This window comes from Cebus imitator, unplaced genomic scaffold (genome assembly GCF_001604975.1).
Source record: "Cebus imitator isolate Cc_AM_T3 unplaced genomic scaffold, Cebus_imitator-1.0 Scaffold21, whole genome shotgun sequence".
Lineage (NCBI taxonomy): Eukaryota > Metazoa > Chordata > Mammalia > Primates > Cebidae > Cebus > Cebus imitator.
In genome coordinates, this window is record NW_016107336.1 from 6,674,117 (window position 1) to 6,695,729 (window position 21,613).

Here is a 21,613-nt window from a genome sequence, read left to right on the forward strand (position 1 = left end):
CCAGGTTCAAGCAATCCTCCTGCCTCAGCCTCCCGAGTAGCTGGGACTACAGGCATGCGTCACCATGCCCCACTAATTTTTTTGTATTTTTTAGTAGAGACAGGGTTTTACCATGTTGGCCAGGATGATCTCTTTGTGATCCACCCACCTCGACCTCCCAAAGTGCTGAGATTACAGGCGTGTGAGCCACTGCACCCGGCCAGTTAATATTTAATGGATACTTACAATGGACCAGGTACTGAGCTACATACTTTATATAGGTTATTTGATTTAATCCTTATAAGAGCCTTATGATGACAGTATCTTTATTAACTCTTTTATAGATAAGAAAACTGAAGTTGGAGAAAGAGAATTGTCCAAGTCATATAGCTAGTAAGTGGTGGAGCCAGAATTCAAAGCCAGGCAGCCTGATTCCAGATGCCATGTTAATAATTACCATATTCTACTTTTTTCCACAAAAGGCAAGCAAGAAGATATTGCTTTCTGTGTCTTATAAACCAGACTAAACTATTTGGATATATTTTTGTACTCCTAAAGCAATAAGCAATTATCTTAGAAGTATATATTAAATTGCAATGTGTTACAATTTATAGTTTTGAAACCAATTTGCTCAAGTGTTGACTTCAAGATTTTAAATGCATTCCATTTAACCAGCAATTTAAATGAAAATTTAAATAAATGCTATAAATGGATGCCTCATTTGCATCATCTGTTGATTAACTCTGATATGGGGCTTATCTTTGCCCAGGGTTCTGCCTCCTCCTTAGGGCTTTGGTGAATCATTTTCTAGGTGAGCAGAGGGCAATTACTCAGCTTTCTTGCTTCTCAATACGTTGTGACATTCACATGTGGCCACCTTCAGATACAGAAAACTGTACTTATCAAAATTCCTTTACAGAATTTCTAAATGTGATTGGAAAACACATATTGAGAAGCTCATTGGAATGGCAGTAAAACCTTTCCAGGGGATATATTTAAATTTAAAAAGATGGTCTAAACTGCTTTCTAGGGAGAGAGAAGACCCTGTTACCTGCTGAATAGGGTTTGCAAATCTGGGGCCAGAGCAGAATTGCTTAGTGAAGGAGTAAAGAGGGTGTGGCTGAAACTTATATCCCTTTATGCCACACAGATTCAGCTTCACCTCTATGCAAAATTGGAGCAAATATTCTAAAAATTGTAGCTTCCTGGGAGTCACCACAGTAACATGAACTACATTATAGATGATACTGCTGGAATGGCAAATTCAGGTGTCCTGGGGGATGCCCACACATCTCACCGCTAACTGTCATGTCGAGAAATGAAGTATTCACAGAACACTGCCTAGAGATCAGAGAGACACTGGCCTGGGTTATTCCTCAGCTGAAACTCACTGAGATACGGGTTTGGAACTATCTAGGATACGTGCCAAGGATGATTTTGGCCAATTATGTGTAAGATTTAGGGATCTTGGAGCTTTACAAGCACTTACATACAGATCAGTTAGCAAATGTTCTCATTTTGAATTCTAGAGAACCGAGGTTTGATGGCACAGAGATTGCTTGAAGCCTGTGTAAGCCTTCCTAAAGATTCCTCAGATCCCCTAAGTGTTACCTACATTCTGGCTCTCATAAGCATCTAGAACCTATTTTATATAATCATAGCTAGCACTTACTTAGTGCTTACTCTATGCCATATTTTGTAGGTCCTTTGTAAACAGTAGAACATTTATACAAAACAACTCTTTGAAGATACGATTACATTCACTCTGGCTAAGTTAAGCAGAAAAATTTACTTGAAGGTTATATCAGCTATCTGTAGTTGTACCAAAACCGAACCAAAAATTTAGTAGCTTAAAGCAGCATCAATGTAATGTCTTGGAGGGGTAATTCTGGTCTTGCCTAGGCCCATTCACACAACTGCATCCAACTTTTGTCCACTGGCTTAGAGCTGAGCTCAGCCAGGAAGATGAAGATGGCTGGGTCTTTCTCTCTGTGTAGGCCTTTATTATCAAAGAGATTAGACTGGTGGTCTTCACAAAGTAATAGCAGCTTCGAAGACAGTAAAGGCAAAAACTACAGCACCTTGAGATCTCAAATTATTTGTCACAAATACCACTTCTGTCTAGTGGTCAAAGCAAGTCACAAAAGCAGCCAGACTCAAGGATAGAAGAAGAAGAAAACTCACCTCTTGATGACAGAAGGCCAGTCACATTGAAAAACGGTATGCATACTAGGAAGGATTTTGAAACCAATTTTGCAATCTATTGTAGTCAGCCTCTGACCAAAATTATTCATATTCCTGTTATCCACATAATATGCTCGTTCCCATACGAGGACCTCCCAAAATCTTATCTCATTGTAGAATTAGGCTTGAAGTCTAGAATATCATGATCTGTGTCTTGTCTACAGGAAAACAAGACAGGTCAGTTATGTTCTTGGTCTCGAGACCCCTAAACTAAAACCAGAAGCTATGAGATGCCACATACATCATTACAATAGTGATACAGGCCAGGACAATTTCTGCAGACACTCTCAGGAAAGAGGAGGCGGCAGAGGGCAACCACTGGCTTACAGCAGTTCTGAAATCCCGCTGGGCAAATACTTCATATATTAAATAGGGTGTGATTCTGCCCTCTGGTATGGTTTCCTAATCTAGTGTTCTCTGTGGCCCTTGGCTCCACTTTCTGGTAGACGTGAAGCAGTGACCCAGCCGCTTTGAGGTCAAATGCTGTAATGGATGGATGCAGACCTGCCAGAATATTGCAGTTTATCCTCACTCTTTTCTCATCTAGATGTTTCATTATTGATCCCAGAGATGTCATTCACGCAAAAGAGTTTCTCCAGCCCGTTTCACTGTTATCCTTTGGCAACTGGACATGCTGGATTCCCAGATTTTGCTACAAGCTCCACCTTGGCCATTCTTGCCAGTTCTTCAGAAAGGCTAATTTTGACTTCTCTGATTTCCATTTATCCCATATGTTTTCCTCTTCAGTTCCTATCACAATTGTGTAAGGTCTAATTCCGATAATATATTCCATACTCCATAATGTTCTGTACATATATTACTGTATTTAATCTTCACAAAAGCTGCACAAGTTACATACTAATATCCCATTTTATAGATTAGGATATTAAAACTCAGAAACTTGCCCAAGGCTACACAGCTAAAAGGTATCAGATCAAATTGGAATAGGTCTATGATTCTCAAGCCTATGATTGTAACCCCCTCATTCTCCATCTATGGAAAGAGATGGGATAAGGGCAGTAATGTGTACTGATAAATTGATTTCTGAAGAAAAGACTCCAAGAGCACTTGCCTATTTCTATGGTGTAAAGACCCCAATCATGGCTAATTTCATGGCCAATTTTAAGACTGGCTAGTAACATTTCTGAATATTTAACACTCGTAATGAACAAGTATGAGGTGGTTTCAGCATACCTCTGCATGGGGAGCCAAGAAAACAAAAGTTCATCAATTAAAAAAAAAAAGTGTTTGTTTCTTCAGGTGTCTCTTCCATGTACAGGCTATTCAATTTCCAAATGCTAGCATCTTTATGTCTCTGCCTGTAGCCTATTTTGGTTAGAACCTACTCTGTCCACTCATGGCAAGTGTGAAGCTCTGAATAATGAATACCGATAGCTCAGCAGCCTTCAACCGATAAGTGACAGAAATTGATGTATTAATACCCAGCTTTCTTGTTCTTCATATGCGGTAACACTAATGTCGTTTTCATTAACACCCAGGGTTACCCAGCCAGGAGTAAGCTTTAGTTACCCACGGTGACAGATGCCTTACTTTAGAAGACATCCTCTATTTGGCTGTCTCCCTGGAATCACCTTGTCAATGGACCAGAAAGAGACTGTACTAGGCACTTATACTGCATGTTTTGGGGTAAATATTCATAGCACCCTATAAGGCAAGCATCATACCCAGTTCTACAAATATGGAAATGGAGATCAGAGAGGTTAACTCTATGGAGATCACATAGCTGATATAGTAAATGGCAGAGCTGATATTCAAACTATGATCGATTGTAACATCTCTTTCCACGAAACTATGTAGCCTCTCACCAGGAAGATTGGACTAACACACATGAAACAATAAAAGAACAATCAAATGCAAAGTTGACATAATGAACAATTTTGGGTAAAACTGTCATCAAACTCTGTCATCAAACTTACGTTCTGCAATTACTTTCTAAAATTCTCTTTTGTTGTGCCATCAACTTGAAAAATAAGGCCACTGACTAATATTAGGAAATCCAATTTTTTATAGATTTTCTTTCTCCTGTATCACTGCATCATACAAATTAGGTACTGAAATAAACTGAGTGTCATGACAGAAAATACCATGATGAAAATGCATATGAAGGAAACATGTTGCTTGGGTATATTTTTTGGCCCACACAGCATCTGGAAAATCAGATATGTCACAAAATATTGACTAAGGCTCTATTGATTTTGTAAGTCAATACAAAGTATGGGAAGAATCAAACAACACAGCATAAAGAGTGTTGAATTGGGAATAGTCTTCTTAGCTTACAACGTCAGCAAAGGGAGGATTCTGATTTGACTTTTGTCTGTTTAATAGGCAAAAACTGAAGTGTGGAAATTTAAGATGTGTGAAAGCTGTAGCATTAACCATATAGATTTTAATATTTAACCGTAATAGATTTTAATATTTAGCAGTGGCTTGCTATCATCAAGTAATTTAGATAGTTGCTCTACAATATTTAACATAAAGAAGGTCCTGAATGCTGTAATTATTAGCACTATACCAAAAAATCTCAGATGCTGGTAGAAACACATAAATTCCAACTATGATTTGATCAGTATCTTATAGGTCTGGTTTCTTGCTTTGAATTGCCTGCCCCGATGATATACACAAAAGGAACTCTCTGGAGTTGGGGGTGTGACTTTTAGTCCTGACTTTGGCTCTAAGTAGCTCTGTGGCTGCATGTACTTTAACCTTTCTGGCTAAATGATACTCAGTTAAATAATGCTCTACAAAATACCTTGTCACTCTAACAATGATTCTATGGCTAAAGCCCATATTTAAACATTAAGTTATTCATGTAATTAACAAAGATCACATTCTGCCACTTCTAAAAGTTGTCCTTAGGAGCGCTCTTCAGAACCATAAATTTCTAAAATTGTCCAGGACCTTCATGGAAGTAGCTCAGGGAAGGGGTGATGGGGAGAACATGAGCAGGCAGTCTTTAGGCCCATGAAACCTACTTTAGGGGTAGAAATGCAATTTTATGTCAAGTATCTCTGTAAATTGTTTAAAGACCGGAATGAATGCACGAATACTGTGGCTTAAAATTATGACCAATACATTTGACACCCATCTCTTTTCCTTTATAAAATGCAGAACTTATCTTCTGAGCCTCACTTATCACAGGACACTCCACTCAGAGGCCGGAGACACAGCTTTGCACATATTTACCTTTGGCAACTGCTTTTCTCCAAAGACAGTGCCAGCGGCAATGGCACTAGCTGGGGCAGTGAATTCCATTTGTTTTAAGGCTATTGTGTTGCTGTTATTTTTATGATGCTCGGGTAAGCAGAGAAAATACAGTGTCTTTATTTTGCTCTTTAATTAATCTTGTCTTCCACATGAGCCCACATTGCTGAAAAAAGGTAACTATTTAGTCCAATCTGGTTAAAACATGAACAGATAAAATAATTCGTTAGGCAATCTTGTGTTTAACTGTGTAAATGTGTTTGATATATCCGATTTCTACTCCTAATACTTTCTTGATGACTTCTCAGTACGTGGGGAGAAAAGTGTGTCTCATTCAACCTCAGGGTGGAGGAAGAGTGATGGAGTCCTTGGATCAGTGCAGTGTGCACTGACGGGCACCTTTGTCCCTGGGCAGCCTCCCTTGTCTATGTCTTTACTGCATTTGCACCTAGCAGTCATGTGGGACACATACTCCTTGCCTCTTCTCTCTCATGTTAGTCAGAGACTGGAGTTCTCTCTGGATGCAGTGGTCTCACTTTGGCTTTCAGTGATGGTATAGACATTTCTTGGCTTATGCCACATCCTTCCTTGGCTCTCAAGAGCAAATTCATCCCATAGCTTTTGCCTTCATCCTCATCAGAGAAAGCCCATTGGGAGGACCAAGGGTGCTCAATCAATCTACCCTCCTCTGAGGACAAAAAGGCTTTTCTGAATCACCTTCACTCCTTAGAGATCAATACAGGCTCTCCCTCTCCATCCTACTTCAGTGAGCCACCACTTCAGCTTTAAGTCTGCAAGGTGACCTCCTTCAAGAGAAGCTGATAAAGGCCTCTACTGTTGCTTACCGTGTTTCAATAAAACGACCATATAACCATCCACTGTCCCTCCACCCCTGCATCCATCCCAAGTAGTAATAAGAAATCAAGAATGTGCATTTCTGCACTGACCTCTCTTGACTTTATCCTTTTTTCTCTTCTCATTGTCACCTCATGCCAGAAATGGAGATCTTTCAGTGACTTTGCCTGCATTAAATATTACTTTTTCATGACGGTAGCCTCATAGATAACCAGTGAAGGTGTCAAAAGTATCTCTTCTGCACCAGGAGCAAAACTCCATAATTTGTTTCTCTAGGCCAAATTGGTTAAGTTAAAGGGAAAATAAAAGAATTTAGAAAGCCCATGGCAATAGCCGGAATGCTAAAACTTGTTTTTCTTTAAAACTCCTGTTCTGACTGCCTGAATCTAAACAGTAACTGCCTTTCTCCTTGCATTCTACTTACAAAGATCAGAATCTTTCCCACGCAGACATTGCTGGCATAAAGGAAGAGGTATGTATTGAGGCAGCAGAAGAAAAGCACAGTAATTTTTTAAATGCATGCATGAAAACAGTCCTCTGCAACTGTGGGTTCTACATCTATGGATTCAATAAGTATTTTAAAATATTAAATATTTTTAAAAGCAATGATAGTACAATAAAAATACAATGTTTAAAAATATAGTGTAACTATTTACATATAAATTACATTGTAATAAGTATTATAAGTAATCGAGAGATGGTTTAAGTATACAGGGAGATGTGCACAGGATATGTGCTGATACGGTTTGGCTTGCATCCCCACCCAAATCTCATCTTGAACTGTAGTTCTCATAATCCTTATGTGTCATGGGAGGGACCTGGTGGGAATTAATTGAATCATGGGGGAGGGTTTTTCCTGTGCTGCTCTTGTGATAGTGAATAAGTCTCCCGAGAGCTGATGGTTTTATAAAGGCAGTTCCCCTGCCCATACGCTCTTACCTGCTGCCATGTAAGATGTGCCCTTGCTCCTTCTTTGCCTCTGCCATGCTTGTGAGGCCTCCCCAGCCATGAGGAACTGTGGGTCCATTATACCTCTTGCCTTTATAAGTTACCCAGTCTCAGGTATGTCCTTAGAGCAGTGTGAGGATGGACTAATACACATGCAAGTACTATGCCGTTTTATATAAAGGAATTGAGCATCTTGTGGATTTTGGTATCTACGGGAGGTCCTGGAACCAGTTCTCTGTGGATACAGAGGGATGACTGTACTCTAAAATTGTATGGAGGTGAGGATTAAATGACTGCAAATTTGTTAAAAATGGAACTGTACTCTCAAGTTGGTCAATTTTGTGGAATATAAATTAGATCTCAAGAAAGCTCTTAAATTACATGTAAAAAAAGAGTGAAACATAATTGGCCACTCTGTTGTAAGCTGTACTGTGAACTCTTATGAGAGCAGTGAAAATGGAAAAAGGAAAAAGCATAGGCATTGCCCTTTTCCCTAAGGGTTAAAAATCAATCACATTCCCAGTGCAGTTAAGTGAGTAGAAAGCTGTAATACTCCTTTCAACTGGGACTTACCTGCCAATTCTGTTTATACGTCTATCTCTTGAGCAATAAAACAAGTTTTTCAAATCATGGGCATAAATTGTAATTATGCACATATACATTTACATAAAAATAGCTTCATATACATATATTTTGTATGCAAGCTTCTCTGATAAAATCATATAACTAGAATATATACAAGGACACAGGAAAATGCCAAAAATTAGAACAATGTGAAAAGAACAGATACTGAAACTCTCAGAGTAGATCCCCTTAACATTTTTTTCAGAGGCAACCTAAATTACGCTGTATGTAATTCCAACCTTTTGTGGGCTAAAAAAACCTAGAGGATAAAACCATGACCAAGCTTGTTAAATGTAATACACAAAAGCAGCAAGTGGTGGTAAAGCTGCGACTGGAATTCATGAGAAGGAAAATGTCACTGACCTTCATAGGAGGCCCTGATGAGAAAGATGGCAACAGTCTGAAGTTACAAAAACTCAAGAACGGCAATCTCAGATGGTTCAATGAAAGGACAAACAACTGGACACATCTCTACTCTTTAGAAATATTACAACATGACCAGTACTATCCATAGCAATGTCAAATACAAGAAAAGGATAAACTTGTTCAGGGACTATTGTGCTTTGAATGCTTGTCTCCAAAAACTCAGGTTGAAATTTAATGGCCATTTTAACAGCATTAAAAGGTGGGACCTTTTAAATACTATAAAAAGTGATTAGGTCAAGGGGGCTCCAGCCTCATGGGTGAGATTGAAGTTGTTGCAAAGGCAAGAGTGTGGCCCCCTCTTGCTCTCTCTTGCCTCTGTCTTCCATCATGGAATTATGCAGCAAGAAGACTTGCCAGAGGCTGACCCCCTCAATCTTGGACTTCCCAGTTCCAGAAGAGTAAGCCAATAAAATTGTTATAAATTACCCATTCCATGGTATTCTGTTATAGCAGCACTGAATAGACTGAAACTATTTAGAAACTTACTTGCCTCCCTGTTTTACACTTTTCTATCCTTAAGATAATTTTGTTTATTTTTTAATTAGGCGTTTTTTGTTGTAAACATGAATAAAATATACCACCTTAATCCATTTTTAAGTGTATAACTCAGTAGTGTTAAGTATATTCACACTGTTTATTTGCACATATATAACTATATGTCACATTGTGAAACAGATCTTCAAAACGTTTTCATCTTCCAAAACTGAAACTGTATACCCATTAAATAATTCCACTTTCCCCCTCACAATCCACTGGAAATCACCAGAACCTGTTTTCTGTTTCTATGAATTTCACTACTTTAAATACTTCACATAAATGGAGTTATATGGTATTTGTCTTTTTGCGACTGACTTCACTCAGCATAATGTCATGAAGGTTTATCGATATAGCATGTGACAGAATTTCCTCCCTTTTTAAAGACCAAATCATACATGATTGCATGTATACACTATATTTTGTTTATCCATTTATCCATGGATGGATACTTGGGTAGCTTCTACCTCTTCACTATTGTGAATAGTGCTCCTATGAACATTGGTTTACAAATATCTCTTCCACCCTGTTTTCAGTTTTTGAGGTAAATTATCAGAATTGCTGGATAGGGTAGTTTTATTTTTCATTTTTAATACTATCTTATATAGCAGTTACACCATTGTACAGTGTCACCAACAGTGTACAAGTGCTCTAGTTTGCCCACATACTCTCCAGTGCTTGTTTTCAGGTGGTGGCATTTTTTATAGTAGCCATCTTAATGGGTATAAGGTGATAGTGTGGTTTCCATTTGTATTTCTCTAAGGTTAGTAATAGTGAGCATCTTTGCATACATTTGTTATTTGTATAACATCTTTGAAGAAATGTCTGTTCAAGTGCTTTGCCCATTTTTGAGTGGTAAGATTTTTTGAGTTGTAGGAGTTCTTTATATATTCACAATATTAGATGTATTTGAAAATATTCTCTCATCCCATAGATTGCCTTTTCACTGTTTGTGTCTTTAGATGCACAAAATGTTTTATGTTTGATATAGTCTCATTTGTCTATTTTTGCTTTTGTTGCCTGTGCTTTGGTGTCATATTCAAGAAATAATTGCTAAATCCAATGTCATAAGGCTTTCCCTTTGTGTTCCCTTATAGAAATCTTGTATTTTTGGGTCTTGCACTATATATTTAATCCATTTTGAGTTGATTTCTATATACAGCATAAGAAAAAGATTCAGCCTTACTCTTTTGGATGTGGATATTCAGTTTACCCAACATCATTTGTTGAAAAGACTGTTCTTTCTTGATAGCATGGTCTTCAAGCCTTTATCAAAGGTCATTTGACTGTATATGTGAGGGTTTATTTCTGGTTTCTGTATCCTATTCCATTTATACATCTGTCTTTATGCTAGTACCACACTCTTGATTCTGGGAGCTTTGTAATGTTTTCAAATCAGAACGTATGAGTCGTCCAAATGTGTTTTTTTTCGAGGAATTTGAAAGCCAAAATAATTTTTAAATGTCATGTGAATTTAAGGATAAATTATATGTCTGCATAACTAAGGCCATTTGGATTTTGATATTGTGTTAAATCTGCATTGCTCTGGGTAGTATGGACATCTTAACAGTTTCCTAATCCATGAACACAGTATGTCTCTTCACTAAAGACCTAATATTCCATTGTATGTATATACTACATTTTGTTTGTTCATTCATCCACTGATGGACGCTTGGGTAGCTTCCACCTCTTTATTTTAGCAATATTTTATAGCTTTTACTGTACAGGTCTTTAATTTCCTTGAGTTTGTTACTATTTTCATGCTCTTGTGAATATTTAAAGTTTTTAAATAAAAATTTTATTTGTCTTTTAACAAGATTAGCAGTGAGACAGCTGTGGAAAGACAACTGGTATCCCACTTGTCTCAGTCCTCCAACTCTAAACATCCTAGTTGCTCCTCCAACTCCAAATGCTTTCATGTCTTAGTCTATAAAATTCTGCTATTCCACTGCCGATCAGGAACAGTAGGGATGCATTCTGTATTATCTTGGTGGGTCTGAGGACAACATTTTCTACAGTCTCCAACTTGAAGGGCCAAAGCCACAGTAGTCACAGAAGAGACAACATTAAGTAGAGTATTTGAACCACATCTGGGGACTTGAGATGAAGCCCAGCTGTGGAAGGAAAATGCCTTCCCTGAGACAATCCCATTGCATGAAGACTTTGATCTACTGTTCAAAAATGAGCATCAGGCAAAAACTCAAATTGGAGGTCCCTGATTCCCTTCTTGAGCAAGTCTGCAGCACGTGTTGAAGGAACAGTCCTTAAAGAGGTGGTGGCAACAGAAGCAGAATCAGATTTAGTTCCCTAAGTCCATGAGTTAGAATCTGAGCACAGGTTCAAGAGGATACCAAATTGAACCACCATAATTTCATCAGCCCAAAAAACTATCTTCTATAATATTTCTTATCTGTATTATTTCCATTCTGACCAGAAAGAATCTTTAAAACCACTCATTTTCAGTTACCCTATTAAGAGTGAAAGTCAAAGGTGTCTCTTCCTCATTATACAGTGCATTTGTTATTTGGTTTGGAGGATATATTTAAACTAAACCTTATTAAAAATCACACTTCCCAGAGATTTTCATGCATATATATACATACAATTCAATGTGATATTTATTGAGGGGGGAAGGTAGGAAATACCATTGATGTGCCAAGTACTTAACATATATTCTGTCAACTCTCACAAAACCCTAGGAGTAAGTAGTGTTGTTTCTTACCCCCTTTATTGGGGGTGGGGGAACAGTGAATTTGGTGGCTCATTGCTGTTAGTCAGAACCTGAGCCTCAGTCCACATCAGAATAACACACTTTGTTCTTCCTCTTTGCAGTCCTGACAACCAGCAACTGTTTGTCCAATACCAATTCAACCAAATACAAATTGGTCAAGATGATCATTTGTAAAAGTATTTCCAGTCACTGGATTTCCAGGGATTAGTATTTCTGGCATGTTCCTAAGCAAATTTCTAACTCCTCATTATGCCTTAAAACATGATTAATCTTCTCCCAGAATTGCAGTGTTCCCCCATTTTTGCTTCTATATTTTTAATGAATTTCCAGCCAATTATTTTCTGTCTTATCTGTGATTTAAAGATGTTAAAACAACTTAAGTAGACATCAGTAGAGGATTAATCGGGAAGCATTTTAGATTCCAAAGTAAGAATTTTTAAAACAATAGAATGACATTCATGCCTTTATAAGTTGATAACCAAACCAGAGGTATGATGAAGCTAAAAAGCCTGGGCTAAAGTAAGTGAGAAGAGCATTTAAGCAAAACAAAAGCTCCATCCCCATCAAGTTACTTTTTTTCTTCTTGACAGAAACAATAGAAACTCATTACAAAAAAGAAGTGGCTGAATCGAAGAAAAATTCCATTATCCACCCAATCATAGACAATTAGTTTTAATTCCTAGGTGTAAATATTTTCAATTCCAGTTTCATATGTATAAATGGATGATTTTTCAACAAAACAGGCTTTTACTATACAAACAATTTGCAATCTATACTTGAAATAATTCAGCATTTACATTTTCAAAATTTTTATATAAATTTTATATATTTAGACTTTATAGAGCTGTGGTCTCACTGTGCTACCCAGGCTGGGTTTTGAACTCCTGATCTCAAGTGAAACTTCTGCTTTGTTTTTCATAAGCACCGGGATTATAGGCGTGAGCTGCCGTGCCCAGCCTACATTTTTAAACTAATATTTATTTCTAAACATTTAATGAATGAGTATTTTATTAATATCGGCAGAAAAAAATAATTGCCAGAAAATTAAGAGATCAAAAACGGACTAGAAATACGAAAAATTCTAAATATATATCAACAAAAGGCTTAAAATGTAAGTTTCTAAAACTGCCCCATAATGCATCACAATGAAAATTACTAATATTTGAACTAATTGGTAAATGAGAACATCAATTTTTACCGATCATTACAATGGTTAACGAAGCTAATACAAGAGCTGAAGAGTTGAATGTGAAAAACTCAGTAAAACACTTGATTGTCTAATAAGCCCCATAGATAAAATGGCTTAATCCTTTTTGATTTTAAGCATTAGATTAAGGAGGGCAATTTAGTCAAGAGGACTAGATATGTCCAAAAGGAGCAATACGAAGACATTTCTGCACACCGAAAGACAAAGTGCTGACTTCTCGCCACTAATTTACAGTATCCAGGGTTTCTGCAGAAGTAAGCAAGACTCTCCCCCAGGAGTAACTGCAGTTCTGCGTTATAAAGAACAAACTGGGGACACAAGAAGAACAAATTTGGGCTGGTGAGAAGAGGACAGAGCAAGAGCAAGTGATGGGGAGTGGGGTGGGATAGTGATATCTGAGAAAGGGGCTTCATTGAAGGAGGGGACTCTGACCTAAGCAGTGCTGTTTGGAGCCTGTTGAAGTAGAATGCAAACTTCTCAGCATGGGGGTTAGCTTCATTCTGATATTCATGTTGTAACTCTTTGCTTACCACAACTGTGTTATACAGAGAGGACTAGACAATTCTGACCACTTTAGAGCATCCAGCCTGAATGGAGCTTTTGGGTCCCAAACTATATTGTTGTGTTCATATTCACAGCCTAAAGCTCCTGGAAGTCAGCATAAGAGAGACAGTGGACAAAACCAGGGACAATGGAGTTGATGTAGTCCATTGGAGCTTTAGTCTCAAACGTAGTCTGCCACTTCTATTTAATGATGATCATAATAGCTAATCTAGAGAGCGTGCACAGAATGAGCTAGTGCTAAGTGTTTACAGGCACCACCTCATGTCACCCTCACCATTATTCTGCAAGGCAAGTTCTGTTACTAGTTACAGATAAGGAAGCTGGACCTCGGAATTTGGGCAGCATGCCCAAGGACATAGTTCAGTGCCCACAGTGCTTAGACTTCAGTAACTGGTAGAGCCTGGACTCCAACGTGGTGTCACCTCACCTTGTTACACCTGTTAATGAATAGAGTACTTAGTGTATATAGTCAAGGACTGAGGAGGAGGACATGCTAGGGTGGTACGAACTGGAGTTAAAAAGAAGGGGTTATGGTATGAATGTCCCCTCCAAAACACATGTTGTGACTGAATTCCCGACGTGGCAGTACTGAGAGGTGGGGTCTTTAAGAGGTCATTGGATTGTGAAGTTTCTGGATCTTTGAGAAAGCATTTATAGATTATTGAGTTAATGAATTAACAGCTTACTCATTCATACCTCTATTCCCAAATGTTAATTTTTTTAAAACTTAGTTCATTTTCATACTGTTATAAAGAAATACCCAAGACTGGGTAATCTGTAAAGAAAAAGCTTTAATGGACTCAGAGTTCCACATGGCTGGGGAGGCCTTGCAATCATGGCGGAAGGCAAAGGAAGAGCAAAGGCATGTTTTACATGGTGGCAGGCAAGAGAGTGTGTGCAGTGGGACTGCCCTTTGTAAAGCCACCAGTTCCCTCCCATGACGTGTGGATTATGGGAACTACAAGATGAGATTTGGGTGAGGACACAGTCAAACCATATCAAAAGCCATCTCTACAGAGTTTCTTGTTCTTGGAGCTGCCTTTGCAGACAAAGAAATGATACTCAATGGTGGCCACCTTGCAAACACTTCAAGCACAAATGCAAAACAGGGAACACTTACAAAGGAGAGGTATTCATGAACTGTCAAAAAAATAAAATAAAATGTATACATAACAAAGGAAAAGCCAAACACAGAAACAAGACCAAAAGTTAACTATGATTGACAGCAAAGCTATGTATTTAACATGGCAACATGCTGAGAAATTAATATTCTTAGTCACTGGATTCCAGTTAACTTTTTTTTCCTACTTCGAGTTTTTTTTTAAATCATGCATCTCTTTTAATTCAATTATGCTATTTTCGAATGCTGAGAAGTTGGAAACTACTTAAATGTTCAAAAAGAGAGGAGGGCAAATTTAGAAAATTAGCTGAGAAGATAACCTTAAGTGTCTAGTGACAGGTGGTACAGTATAAATGATCTATAATATACATAGTTTATATTTCTTGCACTGTCTCTTCCTTGTAAAAGCAACACACATTCCTTACATAAGAATCAGAAAATATGATCAATAGAACTTAAGGAATATCCACAATCCCATCTACCTAGAGACAACCCCTGTTAACTCTTTGCTAGCTAGCCACCTAGATCCTCTTGCAGTATGTAGAATACAAGGAATGCATTCCCATAGTATTCTGTACTCTACCATAATTTAGCCATCCAGCTATCAGATACTTAGATGTTGCAAATAATGCCCCTTTGTTTGACGTGTAAACAGTTACTAATTTTTACTATTATAACTTCAAGGAGGCAAAAACAAGAATTTAAGTGCAAAGATGAAAAGGACTCTAAATCATTCATGCATGAGCTTATTGAACGAACATATGTTAAATATATGTTTATATTTAACCTACTATGTGCCACGCCCTTTGCTAGATGCTGGGGATGCAGTAAATAGATGTTTCATACCCTCATAGACATCAGGGAAGAAACAAACACATAGAATTACAAACATTTAAATAGTGATGATATGAGCAATACAAGCTTTACCAAATACATTAGAAAAACCAGCGAACACAGAGATAAAAATTCTTGAAACATCTGTGGTAGTACCTCCATTATGGCAGTGACCAAACTGCTCTCTGAAAATCACCTCCCTACAAATCACCTGAACTCTTCATTCTTGTGTTCTATTATGTAAATTACTCATTATTTCCCTAAAACTGAAATCCCAAATTACAAAGACTCAGCAGCAAACCAAATGTAGAGTGGGGTCATCATGCAGCTGGTGGACATTCTTCATCAATAGGTGTATATGAGACTGTGCTTCCTAGAATTACAGAGTTGAGTGACCGTTGCTCTGGGCTCTTCCTGAAAAATCACATGGCGCTAACACATTCCAATAACCTTATTAACTTTCACATACAATTTTCTGAACAGGTCTATTTATAACCTACCTGCCATGCCTTATCCCTACTTATGAACAAAACTGAGGCTCACAGAGATAGGTCATGTATCCAGAGACACAGTCTGAACAGGCTGTCAGGTAGAGTATTTACTTTGCATTCTTCTTCCTTCCTTCCTGCCGTTACCAACAAGAGAATAGCTACGGCTCAGGGTGAGTCTGCCTGCTCCCAGGGTACCGCCTTATAAAATGGATTCATGTGTCATGATCTGAAAGGAACAGAATCAGTAAACCTACCCCAAGAGAAAGGCTGTTACAGAGTTCATCCCATGGGATGCTGCCCCTTTCCCTCAGAGCCAAGCTGCTTTGATTCTTAGCAACCACAGAGCAGAGCACATACACATGCTCCTGAGAGGCAGACAACCTGCCGCCTCAGGACTGCCACAACCAACCCTACCGTGAGTGCAAATCTCCCAACACTGAGAGCTTGTCTTCCCATCCTTCCCACCCCAAAGAGGGAAGACCGCTTCTGTCATTTCAAGGAACTTAAAGCCACACACATCTCAGGATCTTCTCCAGCATTATTCCTGAGGTCTCCACAGAGGCAGGTGAAGGACTCTGCTCCGGGTCACCTGCCCATATTCTGTAACAAAGGCCGGGGCCAGGGATTAGGTGTTAAGAGTGTAAGGTTCTGTGTGTTCTGGAGTTAGAGCCTGGGCTGAATGCCCAGAGCTGATATTTACCCTCTCAAAGCCTCAGTTTCCTTAAAAATTAATAATAAAAGGCAGACCATAATAGTACCCCCACTGACTTGTTAGAGGGTTAAATAAAATAGTATTTGTAGGTCAGCATAGCAATGGCGGGGACCATGCACCCAGTGATGAATTTTGCCGGTTATGAGTTTCATTTAAATGATAATTAAAAAGTGAAAGTCACAGAGAAAAAGAGGAAAGATCTAGAGAGGGGGAAAAAGCACAGGAATTTTGGTCCCGAAGGTCATGATTTCAATTTTATTACAACATACCAGTCTTATGGCATAAAAAAGTGAGCATTTCAACAAAAATTTCTGACCTCACATTAAAAACTAGAATTTTAAGCATGTTTTAACAAGAGTTAAAGCTATTCAGGAAGACGGAAGGTTGTGATATTTCAAATGATAGAGAAAAAACATTATTTGAGTCTGAAGAATCATCCATTTTTAATATAATGAAAATTTGAATCTGATGTAACTAATTGCTCAAACCTCTCTTGCATGTACTATGGCAAGATGATAAACGATGTCAAAGCCTAAAGAGAGGAATAAGAATTCTTTATCTGCAACAGGAATCCCTGGGGTATTCTTCCATAATGTATAGGTCTGTAACAGATACGCAACAAGAGAATTTAAGATGATATCATTTGACATACTAATCCAATGTTACCTCACACAATGTCATCACACATACTTGGAGGTTTACTAAGTGACAGATAGTTAATCTTGTACTTCTTAAAAATGCCATAGGAAGCATTTGGCATAATTAGTTGTGTTCCTGCCTTATCACCTGCTCAAGGATACCAGACAAAGAGCAACCCGAGAATTCCGGTGTTTCCAAAAATTCAGATTTAAGGCCAACTTTGAACTTTACTATTTATAAATCATATATTCAGCTACTGAAGTCAGCACAAGCTACAGATGTGCTTTGTTACAAGGCACATGCTTAATTTAGGAAAAGTAGATATTTTGCTTTTTTTGTTTAAAAAAAAAAGTTTATCATATTTCTGAAGACTATGCTATATGGCTTTTAAACAGGAATTAAGATTAAAAACAAAACAGCAGGGCTAAGAAGGTCAGATACAATTCTGACCGTTCTTCCTTCACATAAGTCTCCAATATTAGGATTCTCAAATAACCTAATTTACAATTCTCAATCCATTCCCAAATAGCCAAATGATTGATATATTTATTTGAGATGGAGTCTTGCTCTGTTGCCCAGGCTGGAGTACAGCTGTGCAAATCTCGACTCACTGCAACCTCTGCCTCCCAGGTTCAAGCAATTCTCCAGCCTCAGCCTCCCAAGTAGCTGGGATTACAGGTGCCTGTGCCCACCACCACTCCTGGCTAATTTTTTTGTATTTTTAGTAGATGGGGTATCGCCATGTTGGCCAGGCTGGTCTCCAACTCCTGATCTTAAATGATCTGCCCATCTCAGCCTCCAAAATTGCTGGGATTATTGGCATGAGCTACTATGCCGGGCCTAGCCAAATATTCAAATAAGTATGTGCTGACCCTGGAAACATAAAAGAATCTGATAAAAAGCCTCAGCAGTTTTAAGTGTCAGTTCTTTTAAGTTTTATTTTGTTCTTAAGATACAATAACTGTTACCTATTTATGGGATACAATGTGATGTTTCAATACACATAAGTTGTTTAATGACCAAATCAGGGTAATTAGCATATACCTGTCATTTCTTTGTGGCAAGAACATTGAAATCCTCTCCTAGTTTTTTTAAAAATACAGAAAACATTAACTACATTTACCCTCCTGTGCAATACAACTCTGCAGTTGATTCTTCCTGTCTAACTGCAGCTTTGTATCAATTGACCTACCCACCCTCCTCCCCAGCCTCTGGTAACCAATATTCCAACTTTCTACTTCTACGTGCCAACTTTTATGCCATATATAAAAATAAGAATGCTAATAACACGACTTTAATTTTTAAAAGAGCATCAGGACAGTTATGCTGGAAACTCTCACTGGGACAATAAAAGGTGAAATGTTTCTTTCAGCAAAATGGTTCTTGCTTCACCAACGACTGTGCAAAACTCCCAGCCTTGAAAATGACTGATCTGCAGGGAATCCTAGCTGAGTTACCTGACCTACCTGTTGAGCAGAAGCCCTAGAGAGCTTCGTCTCTGAGACTTCATTAAGCTGCGTTCAGCACAATTCAAAAAGGTTATAGATACAAAGAGGAGTTACTCCTGCAGGATCACTCCTAAAAGGTCAGCAACTAGTTAGTGAGAATGCCTGAATAACAATAATAACCTTTCAAAGAAGGAGTAACCATTATTTTACAGAAACAGACCGAAGTGACACCGGAGTTACAAAGTCAGTTTGGGGAATTCTGCTGCACAAGATCCTTAAACAAGTAAGGGCCCCGTTCTTAACCTGCAGCTCTGATCCAAAGAGCACTAAGGGCATCACCCACTCTGAGATCAGGGCAGCCTCTTTTAACCCCTGTTTATAGAGTAGCTGGTTGCAGGTGAGAGAGCTGGGATGATGCTGTCCTTGTCCCCCCCACCCCCCGCCCACGCGAAAAGAAGCAAAATGATCTTTTTTTTTTTTTTTTTTTCTTGTATATGGCAGGTACTTCCAGTTTAGGGAAACCTGCAGCAGTTCACCAAGCAGTAAAATCTCAATACGCATTTATTTCACAAACCTCCATTATGTCTTAGGCGCGGTTCTTCGCGCTTTATAAAGGTTGACTCATTTGATTCTTAAAATAATAACCTTTTAGGTACGGAAAATGGTGCAAACAAAATCCATGAAGATGGTGACTTTCTACCCATCCCAGCCGCTTTGCAAGGAAATAACCAAACTTCTAGTCCCCAGGTCAAAAAGCAAGGAAATTAAAACCCAGCCGGGAAAGGTCAAGGACAAACGCCGCAGGCGCGCGGAAGCCAGTCGTTACCGTCCACAGGGCCCTGGCGGTCCGAGTCGCGGCTCATCTCTGCTCCCCAACTCCGCGCTGCCCCGGACGCGGCTTCCGCAGTCTGGGCGGCGACTGTGGTTGCTGAGGCAGCGCCCCCCGGGGACCGGCAGGTGCACCAGGCAGCAGCCGAGCGCACACTAGTGCCAAGGGAGGGACGAGGACACGCGCGCTCCTTTCCCTTTGCGATCCGAGGCTCCGGTGCTGCGGCTCTCTGCTAATATTTAGAGCGCTGCTGGCTGCGTTGCCACAGGCTTGACCCAGGGCCAGGGTGTCTCCTCCTTTGCGGGGAAGGGGTGGGAAAGTGTGTCGGAGCCTGGGTAATCAGGGTAGGACAAGGCTGGGTACGCCCCTACGAGCCCTCCCAGGATACAGGCTGGGCTGAGCAGATGAGTGGCTCTCGGCCAGGTGACCTTTCCAGCGTCCAGTTCTTTGGAGTAACCACTTCGCAGAGCCTCAGCCACCCGGAGGAGCCCCAGGCTAAATATGATGCCTGCATCATAAAATAGTTTCCCCCAGGTCATCAGCTGAGGGAACCTATTTTAGGGCAGCTGTGGTGACCAGGATCCCCTACCCATTCATTCAGCTCTGCCCTGACATTTAAGAGTTCTACAAGCGAATCCTTCTCCTTCTCCACTTTCAGCTTCGTGTGTGTGTGTCTGCAAAATTTTAAGTGTGGAAAAGGGAAATGGTAGGGGGTGGTGGGCAAGTTGTTGCCTTATAGTAATGAGTAAAAGGAGGTGGTAAAAGGTAAAATCTTGTAAAAGGCTCGATATTTGTCTGGTCTTCATATTAAAATTTTCTCACGCTGTATTTGTTCCAGCAAGCCTTTGAAATTTTAGTTTGTCATGTTCCTATTGTACATTTAAATTTAATTAGTGAGTCTAGCTTTTTTGTCATTCCTCCAACAGGCTTTGTGTTTAAAGTTAAATTCCTTTAGGAGCTTTTAACTGAGGCTGTCGATGTGATATAAACACTTAATGCCATTTCAAGCACATTTATGACAACTACATTTATGGAGCTGCATTTGTAATCCAGATCTCTCAATGGGCTAGAAAAAAAAAAAAATATCCTGCTTTACATTTGCAAATGCTTAGTGTCACTTCTTAGCAGGTGAATTTTTTCCTCTAGTAAGCATAATTGTTGTTCATATTAGTGAAGACAGTGCAGACCTTTCTTCCGAATAAGAATAGATTAGTAACTCCGATTGTTGGTATGTTAGAAATAAAGGCAAGACCCTAAAGATAAATTTCATAAAGACTGTGTAAGTTTCTGAGAACCCCAGTCTTTTGTATCCAGTCTCACCAGAAAAATCACTGAGATCTATAAATAACTTAAGGAGTTAACCTTCTGTAACTGTATTAAATATACTGAAGTGCAGTCATGTGTTGATTAATGATGGGAATACATTCTGAGTATGCAGATCCATTGTGCAAACAATGCAGAGTGTATTTACACAAACCTAGATGGTAAATTGTACAACACACTTAGGCTACATGATATAGCCTATTGCTCCCAGACTGCAAACCTTTACAGCATGTCACTGTACTAAATAGTGTAGGCAACTGTAAGACAATAGTAAGTAACTATGTATCTAAACATAGAGAAGGTACAGCAGAAGTACGATACAAAAGATAAAATAACACGTTACATCTGCATAGGGCATTTACCATGATGGGAGCTTGTAGGATTGGAAGTTGCCCTGAGTAAGGCAGTCAGTGAATATTAAGTGAGAATGAAAGCCCTAGGACATTACTGTACACTACTGTAGACTTTAGAAACACTACCTTTAGGCCATACTAAGTTTATTAAAAATAATTTCCTTTAAATTAATTCTAGCTTATTGTAACAAATCTAAAAATGTAAAAACGTTTCTATAAGTGTTTTAAGTTGGTAAACTTTTTGACTTGACAACACAGCTTAAAACACATTGTACAGATAAAAAATTTTTACATCCTTATTCTATAAGCTTTTGGGTTTAATTTTTTACCTTTTTAGTTAAAAACTAAGACACAAATATTCACGTAGGCTTATACAGGGTCCAGATCATCAATATCATTGTCTTGTACCTCCACATCTTGTCTCCCAGGAAGGTCTCCAGGGGCAATAACACACATAGAGCTGTCATCTCCTATGATAACGATGCTGCTTTCTGGAATACCTCCTGAAGGACCTGCCTGAGGCTGTTTTA

General features: G+C 38.9%; 1 protein-coding gene across 1 annotated transcript in view; it reads right to left on the reverse strand.

Annotated features, from left to right (window-relative positions):
- GADL1 (glutamate decarboxylase like 1) overlaps window positions 1-19,881 on the reverse strand; it is a 158,741-nt gene extending 138,860 nt beyond the window's left edge. The window contains exon 1 of the mRNA XM_017521671.2: window positions 19,405-19,881. Coding sequence (XP_017377160.1) covers window positions 19,405-19,441 — 37 coding nt within the window. The 5' untranslated portion in view covers window positions 19,442-19,881. The remainder of the gene's footprint in view (window positions 1-19,404) is intronic.
- Window positions 19,882-21,613: the final 1,732 nt, after the last annotated feature.